General features: G+C 59.4%; 1 protein-coding gene across 6 annotated transcripts in view; it reads left to right on the forward strand.

The window, feature by feature from the left end:
- NAA60 (N-alpha-acetyltransferase 60, NatF catalytic subunit) overlaps positions 1 to 6,830 on the forward strand; it is a 26,279-nt gene extending 19,449 nt beyond the window's left edge. For all 6 annotated transcript variants that reach the window (XM_040255478.1, XM_040255486.1, XM_040255469.1 and 3 more), the window contains 5 exons: positions 1,221 to 1,350; positions 2,355 to 2,451; positions 3,175 to 3,409; positions 4,419 to 4,770; positions 5,521 to 6,830. In XM_040255478.1, the coding sequence (XP_040111412.1) occupies positions 1,221 to 1,350; positions 2,355 to 2,451; positions 3,175 to 3,409; positions 4,419 to 4,575 (619 nt within the window). In that variant the 3' untranslated portion in view covers positions 4,576 to 4,770; positions 5,521 to 6,830. The remainder of the gene's footprint in view (positions 1 to 1,220; positions 1,351 to 2,354; positions 2,452 to 3,174; positions 3,410 to 4,418; positions 4,771 to 5,520) is intronic.
- Positions 6,831 to 8,573: the final 1,743 nt, after the last annotated feature.

An 8,573-nucleotide genomic window follows, 5' to 3' on the forward strand; every position in this document is an offset into this window, starting at 1 on the left:
TGTGTGTGTGATAGTAGGTGAAAAAAGCAGACCAGAAGCCAGAATATACCACAATCCCTCTTTTATTTGAAAGCATGTACAAGATAAAAGGTTAGGAGGAGATGTGCTATGTAGCAAATGTTTTTGGTAATTCTTTGGCTGGATGATTAGCAACTATAAGTTTTGTCTGGTTTTGCTTGTCTCTGTTTCCTGCGTTTTCCTATAATAGGCTCGTAGAGCATTTATAGTGAGGAAAAATAGTACAAACTCTTAAAAATTGAAAATAAACACGATCCTGCCAGCATCACATCTCCATGAGTCTCAGCCTCAGACCCGTTGAAGCCGGTTGCCCACCTCTTACTTCCCTGATGGGAGTGTGCTGTGGGCTAGCAGTGGCTTCATAGAAAGTGACCATCAGCCCAGCAGTCCCACTGCTGGACAGGAATCCAGCAAGTCTGTGGAGTAGACCCTGCTGAAGGTGACCTGGGGCGGGTGGAGCCTCACCGGCCAGAGTCTCTGGGCTTCTGAGGAGCCCGGCCTTCCTGCCTCCTTGGAGATGGCTGGGCTGGAGGCCTCAGGTTCTAAAGACGGTGGACAGAACTGTAGTCCCCTTGGGCTGTGTGATGGCTCACTCCCGGCTGCTGTGCCAGCTTGACACTCCTGGTCAGAAGGTGGGACTGACAGGGACCAGGAGAGGAGGCAGGGTGATGCTCAGCTTCTGTGGAACTTTCTGGCGGGGGCAGGGGGCAGTGGCCTCTACAGAGCAGACCCGAGCAGAGCACCTCCCTGGGTCTCCAGGTGGGGTCCGAGACCCTCCTCTGCTCTTGGTCCCAAGAAACGAATCCCGGGCTAACCTAGCCTGTCAGGAAACCACCCCTCACTCCCACCTGTCCGAGTCTCCTGGCTTGCAGCTGACTCTGCCTTTTCAGCACTGCCTTGCTGCTCTGTTCCCTGCTGCCCTTGGGGCTCTTGCTGAGCAGCCCCAGCAGCTCTGGGCACACCTTACCCTCGTGTGCCCAAAACCCAAAGGCCACTCAGCAGTGAACGGTCCCATCTGGACAGATGATAGCTATCAGAAGTTGCAACTCTGAGGGTGATGCACTTTGGTGAAGACTGGATGGTGGGCAGACCCTGAGTGGTGGACGGAGCAGCCAAGGGTCCCCCGTGGTTCCACTCTCTGAAGCACAGCAGTGGTTGGACCTGACCTTCGGCCGGTCCACCTGCGTTTGTCTCCTCCTCAGGTACCCAGACTCATGGTATCGTGATATCACCTCCAACAAAAAGTTCTTTTCCCTCGCCGCGACCTACCGGGGTGACATCGTGGGGATGATTGTAGCTGAAATTAAGAATCGGACCAAGATACACAAGGAGGTGAGTGTCTGCAGTGATGGCTTAGGGGCTGACACCTCTGGACGCTACCTGCTCTGGGCCCCATTCTCGGGAGCCTAGATAGCGTGTGAGAGTCCCAAGTGGTTGGTTTCATTCTGTGTGTTTGTGACACAGTCATACATGCATTAAGTTGCACGACCTGACCGTGGGCTTCACAGTGACCGTTGTTGTGAAGTAGGGAGGGGGGTGATCGGTACACGGGCTTCCTGTGGCTTCGAGTCACAAGAGCCGGAAGGAGGCTTCCTCCCTGAGGCCGGAGCCGTGTCTGCCTGCATCCAGGTTAACTGTGGGGCGGAGGCTGGGGTGAGAACGGGCCTGGCTGCCCCTGATCCAGCACCTGGAGTCACTTAGCGAGCACGGGATGTGACACAGGCCGAGTCACAAGTGTCCTTTCCAGTGAGGGAGTGAAAACCACACACACAGCAGAGCCTTCCGGTTCTTTGTGAGGCAGAAGTACGTGAGAACCTGGTCCTGGTCAGAGGCGTGACTCTCAGTCCGGTGGTCCATTTTTGGAACCAAGAGGCCACGTGGGGTGTCATGTCTCTCGGCCGCCCCCATCTGCCTCCCCCTGTACTCCAGGACCCCATAGGACTGTGTGGGATCCTTCAGTTACAGCGCCCACGCCCCGTGGGGCTGCCTTGTCTCCTGGCACGTGGACTGACACGGACCGAGGGCCCCCTGAGCGGCGCTTCTTCCCACCATGACAGTTCTGGTCCGGCTTTGCTAACCCTCCCACCTGGTCTACCACCCGCCCCAAGAGAAGCAACTTTGCACGTGCTCTATTAGCAGCAGTTTCTCACGGAAGGGCCCACAGCCTCTCGCCTCCATGGGGGTGGGGTGGCTCTCCATTGTCCCCTGTCCTGGGTTCTCCTGCCCTGGTGTCCCCCCAAGTGTGTGTCCCGGAAGTTGGCCTGAGAGCTGTGCATGTCCTGCAGTGGGACCGGGGCCTCCACTGCTGACTCGACCGTCTCTGACTTTCTCTCTAGGACGGAGATATTCTGGCCTCCAGCTTCTCCGTGGACACACAGGTCGCGTACATCCTCAGCCTGGGAGTGGTGAAGGAGTTCAGGAAGCACGGGATAGGTAAGGGGTGGCCTGTAAGTCCCCCCAGCTCACCCTTGCTCCCTGCCGACTCTCTCATAAGACCTGTTCAGTCTCTCTCTTGCTCTATACCTTGGCCTTCTGTCAGGGCCAGACTCGTACCCTTCCTTCATTCCCTGCCCCTGACAAGTCTGCTGGCCCCACCCTCTCTCAGCCTTCAGCCTGTCTTCTTTCCACGTTTCACCGGGTCTTTCTGCTGTGGCCTCCTTCCCAGATCTGGTGAGATCAGATGAATAACCCCTCCCGGCCATCCTCATTAGAGAATGGGCCCCTCTTACGGTGCCTCTCACCATACCCCCAGCTCACGTCCGGCCCCAGGGTTTTCTTGACTAAGAGTAGAAGTGTAATTGAAGGAACAGTCCCAACCATGGTTTATCGGATGCCCGCCACCCTTGAGGGCCCTGCCGCCGGCACAGCTCCAAACTCCTGTCCCACGCTGCCAGTGAGCGTCAGGGTCTTCTCTCGTAACCCAGGCCCATCCATTCCATGCTTTCCTGGGCTAAGAGGGCAGTGAGTTTTGCTGTAGGCCCAGCCCTTGGGAGGGACCATGGCCGGCTCACATCTTTGTCCGGGACATTCGAGCGTCACCCGACAAGCCCCACCAGGGGGTCGGATGTTAGGGACTCCGGCAATGGGTGGTTCTGGAAGGTCAGCCTTTGCCTCACGCTCCCTTCCCCCGATCACCCGTTTCCTCTCCCTGCTCAGGGTCCCTGTTACTTGAGAGTCTAAAGGATCACATATCAACCACTGCCCAGGACCACTGCAAAGCCATCTACCTGCACGTCCTCACCACCAACAGCACAGCCATAAGCTTCTACGAGAACAGAGACTTCAAGCAGCATCACTATCTCCCTTACTACTACTCCATCCGCGGGGTCCTCAAAGATGGCTTTACCTATGTCCTCTACATCAATGGCGGCCACCCGCCCTGGACCATCCTATATCCTTTCTCTTGTGGGGGTGAGGGGTGGTGGCTTCCTAGTGGGGTCTGTGCGCCAACTGAAGCCACGGTTGCCTTCACGTGGCATCCCTGAGGCCAAGTTCATGGGACCCAAGTGTTGTGGGCAACTGACCAGCACCTCTTGACAGGATATAATGGTCTGGGTGTGGATGCTGGGAAAGTAGGTGCTTCCTGGGCGTCAGCCTGGCCCAAGATCCATCCGTCAAGTATCTACTGAGAGCCTCCTATTTGAGGTCGAGGGGGATACAGCAGTGACTAAGGCAGACAGAAACCCCCACTCTAGTGCTGACAGGGGAGAAAACAAGCACGGGAGGTGAAAAGAATTGTTTGTTGATTTTGAACTCTGGATTCAAACCTTCCTTATCGGGTGCGTGACCCAGCTGGGTTTCCCTGCCCTCCACCCTCTTCTTCAACCTTCCTCTTCAAGGGCCAATTCTCTCTGGCCCTTAACAGATTCGATGGAGGCCAGGAGACTTCCTAACAGTCACAGGGAGCGGCCCCCAAAATAATGTGTGTATGTGAGAGACAGAAGTTAAATGAATGAGTCCAGGCTTTATCCATCTCACAGGGAAATAAATGGGAAAGACAGGGGTGACCCAAAAGCCTGCAGGCCTGGCTCACGTGAAGCGGGGAGCTCTCTGTAGGCATCCACGGGGTCAGGACTGCAGACCCCTCCTCGTCACAGGGACAGGGCCCTGCTTAGGGGCAGCAGGAGCTCTTCCTCCACCAGACCCCGCCCACGGTACCCAGTCGCGTCCAGCCTTAGTCGGGTCCGGGTGTGTGGGGCTGCACTCAGAAGGTCCTGTGTTTGCACAGCAGAGCCCCCTCCATCTGGTGGGGCTCCCAGCCCTGCAGAGGCCACGCAGGCTCATGGCTGCCCACAGGAGCGGTGTGTTGTGTGCAGGCAGCCCCTGCGGGTCACTGTGCTGACCGAGTGGCCCAGGGCATTGGGGCAGGCGAGGTGGAATCTTCCTTAACGGAGCCGCACGGACTACATCCAGCACCTGGGCTCCGCGCTAGCGAACCTGAGCCCCTGCTCCATCCCACACAGGATCTACCGCCAGGCCCAGAGCCTGCTCTGCAGCTTCCTGCCATGGTCGAGCATCTCCGCCAAGGGTGGCATCGAGTACAGCCGGACCATGTGACACCAGCCAGGCAGCCTCCGCCGGGCCCCACCCCCCGGCATCTGGCGGATGCCGCCTTCCTGGCCATCTGACTGCGGCTGTCCTCTGCAGAGGAACTGGTGGCCACCTGCCGGGCCCATCGGCCCGCTCCAGCTGCAGGCCGGTGCTACGCAGGTTCGGGAGCAGAGCAACGTGGGGCATGCCCTGTCTCCCCAGGTACCCCAAGCAGGGGGTGCGGGAAGCGGAGCAGAGCCTAGGGGGTGATGGTCAGGGACGTTGGGGGGCCCCACGCCGTCAGCAGTGAGGACAGGCAGCCCCAGGTGGGCATCTGCCACACAGGTCATGGGTGACAGAGCCCAGGGCCAGGGGGGTTCCTGACCACTTCTCGGAAACTTGTGGAGAAAAAGCAGTCCTTAAGCCCTGGCCAGAGCGTTGTCTTTTCACGTCCTAAACTCCTTTTTAAAAAAAAACAAACTTACACGGTTCAAAAGTTGAAAAGTTACTGAAAGATCAAGTCTCTTTCCCCTGGGCCCTGGATGCTCAGCTTCTTCCCAGGGCCGTGTTGCCGCCGTGTCCCGGGCCATGCTTCCCTGGGTGTACACGTGGCCTTAACAGCGCCGGTGGCACCTGCTCACTCTCTGAGCTCTGGCTGAGTGCTCAGCCCGGACACGGCCACTTCTGAGAGCCATGGGAACACCAGGGTGCACTCATGCGTGGACACGACCCGGAGCAGGTTGTGATGGGGGCTGAGCCCACACAGCAGGGCTCAGCGGCCTCCTGGGCTGGCGCCCCTGTTGGTGCCATGGTTTGTGCTGGGACCGAGGGGAGCTGGTGGTCCCTGGAAGGGACTCTGGGCCTGGAGGAGTGCCAGTGCCTGGCTTGGAGCTCCTAGGCCAGTTCCCCGGGGTAGGGGCAGAGCATTTCCACCCCAGCCTTCACCCTGCTCCCTTCTTGTCTACCCCACAGGCTCTCCCAGGCCTCCTACCCGCTCTGAAAACCTTCAGTTCCGCTGAGCCCCGGCCCGGCCCTGCGTGTGCACACCGGCCTCACGGTCGGCTCTGGTGGCAGCATTCACTGTGGTCTTTTTTCTGCTGCCCTGGGGCGCAAGGCTTTGGGAAGGGGCTTCTTCTCTGTGCCCCTCACCGGCCTCCCCCACTACTCAGCCCGTTCCTTCCAGCTCCTTCCTCCAAAGCCAGAATTAACTTCTCAGAGGGAGGAACCCAAGTGTTACAGACACACTTGACCCTAAAGACACAGGAGCCTGAGAACAACAAGGGGTCGAGTAGCGGGAACGCCAGCCCCTCTTCCAGAACCAGCCCCCAGAGGCCCGGGGGCTGGGAGCAATCTGATCCTTCCACCTGGGGCTGGGGCTCCTGGGGGACAGCCAGGGAGGCCCCTCACCCACAGCCTGAGCTCCGACTCTCAGGCTCTGCTCCCCACATGGGCCTCAGGATAACAGGTCGGATGCTTACACCCGCACCGGGAGGATGAGTCCTCCCACGGGCTAGCTCCATTCTGTCCCAGGTGACCGGAGCTGCCCGGCCGATGGTAGATGTGCCATTCACCTGAGCTGCCGTGGGGAGCCAGGCTGAGGATGTGTGCTGACAAGGATCCCCGGGGTCTTCGCCCCCGCAGGCCCCCAGCCCTGTGAGCTGCAGGTCTGAGACCTGGCTGGATACAAAGGGGACGGGACGATGCTGCACACTGCATTGACCAAGTGAGACCCAGCCTTTGAGGCTGGGGGCAGTCACGTGCCTTGTGATCCCTCCGCCTCGGGGGCAGAAACTCTGGGAGGAGTGTGCACGGATCCCCCAGAGCTACTTGCTGCCCGCCCTGCCTTCTGGAGCAGACGGGGTGGTGCAGAGTTGTGCACGGCCCAAGAGCTGGAGAGGGAACACGGCAGGTGGGGCTGCGTGACGGCGTCCTTCCCTCCCTTGGAACTTCCAAGCCTGGGGGCTCCTGGGATGAAGGGCATCTGGGCAGAAGGGCCTTGGCTTCCCCTCCTCCGAGCTGACATCAGCTTCATGCTGAGGCCCAGCTAGGTGTCCTCCCTAATCTGAATCAACGATGACCATGTGATTTTTTTTCCCCCCGGCTCTTGGGGTAAGGGAAGAGTCTTCCAGAAGGTTCCACCTTGGACATTGGTAATGAGCTCAGAGGCCTTGCCCTGCCCCTCCATCCCCGCCCCCTAATCATTGCAGTGTCCAGCCCAGTGTTGAACAGATTGTAGTGTTTCTTCTCATTACAAACAAATAAATAGACTTCAGTTGGTCACATTCGGTCTTTGACGGCTCTTTGCGCTCCTGGCCCTGCTCCTTGGGCCCACCCGGAGGCTGAGGGCGGCCCAGGAGCTGCCTGTCCCCTGGCAAGTCCCGAGGCCAGCTTCCAGCTCAATGGGCAATTGTTTTTTTTATAATTCTAGTTGTAACTTCCCCTGCTAAGGAATGTAGCCTTGGAAGAGGCTCTGGAACTGACGACAAGGCAGTGGTCAGGCGGGGGCTCTGCCTCTGGCCTCCCTGGGGACAGGGGTCATGCTTGTCCCTCCATCAGACAAATGAGGAAAACTGGTTGAGGGGCTGGAAGTTGCCCAGGTGTCACACAGCTGTGAGCAGTGGGCCTGAGAGCCCAGCTTGTGGAGGCTGGGCCCCTCCACAGCCTGGGTGCATTGGTCCCCAAGAGCTGGTCCTCCTCCAGATGGCCCTCCTGTGGGACAGGGCCTGGGGCTGGTGGCCCCAACTTGGACACCCGCCCCCCCAACAACTAGGGACCAGCGTCTCCAGAATCTGCCGTCCGAGGATACAGGGAGAGGGCAGGGCCTGAGGGAGCCTTCCCCTGTGTCTGGAAGGACACCTGCTGTCTGACGTCCAGAATGTGCTTGACACCATCACGTGTGGTCTGACAGAGGCCTATTAGAGGGGCAGGTAGGCGCTGGAAGCAGAGATGGTGAGGATCATGGAGGCAAACCCGGATCCTCCCATCCAATCTCCACAGGCCAAAGCCCAGTGATGTGGAGCAGGGCGTCTTGGCCAGAGTGATTCTGCCCCCAGGGGACGTGAGACCACCCAGAGGCTGTGGTTGCCACACTGGGAGGAGGGCACTCTTGGAATCCAGTGAATGGAGGCCAGGGACACCACTAAACATCCTACAGCACACAGGACAGCCCCCAAGACAGAGAGTGGCCCAGCCCAGATGGCAGCAGGGCCAGGGTGAGGACCTCCCGGTACAGCAACGCCATGCCTGGGTGCCTGGAGTCTCGCCCTGCTGGGAGAAGGGCTGTGCCCATTCTGCCTGGAGAATCAGGGCAGCCAGGGGTCCCCAGGGAGTGTGAACTCCACTGTGGCCTTGGTGGGCGGCGTGGGGCCAGGGCCAACATTTCTGTCCGGGTTGGGAACTTGCTTTCCTTCCCGACATCCTCCCTGAACCCGACCTAACTTTTCTCTGTCCTCTGCCGTCTTCACCCAGAACACCACGCCCTGTTGGTAGGCCTGCCGAGACCCTGCCCGCTCAGAGGAGGACGGCACCCTCTTCAGGGTGGGAGCACCTCAAATTCTCCTGGGAGCAACACCGAACTTAGCTCTCAGAGCACACGTGCCAAGGGGCCGTTTCTCTGACCCAATTAGCCGGATGACAGACCCAGGGACTGAAGCGCAGGCCTTGGCTTTTATTGACATTAGATCTGTAGGCTCCCCGGCCCCTCGGGAGCCCAGCTCTCCACTCCACCCAGCCTCCGCAGTACCCGTGGCTGACGTGAGTTGAAGCAGGCTGCAGGGGCATGCCCTGGCTGCTTTCTTTTTCTCTGTCCCTCTCGTGGGACCTCCTCCTCCCTCCCTCCACCCTCAAGCTTTCCCAAGGCTGGCCCAGGCTCTGGTGCTGGGCAGCTGCCCGGGTGTCTCGGTGTGGGGGTGCTACTGGTGGGGGCTGTGCCCTCCCCCCCCCACCCCGGACCTGTCTCCTGCTCCTGGTGCCACCCTCTCCCCTCCTGTCCTGAGCTGGGAGAACCAGCCCTGGCACTCGGATCC

The sequence above is a fragment of the Oryx dammah genome, unplaced genomic scaffold, assembly GCF_014754425.2.
Source record: "Oryx dammah isolate SB20612 unplaced genomic scaffold, SCBI_Odam_1.1 HiC_scaffold_2, whole genome shotgun sequence".
In the NCBI taxonomy this organism is placed as follows: Eukaryota; Metazoa; Chordata; class Mammalia; order Artiodactyla; family Bovidae; genus Oryx; species Oryx dammah.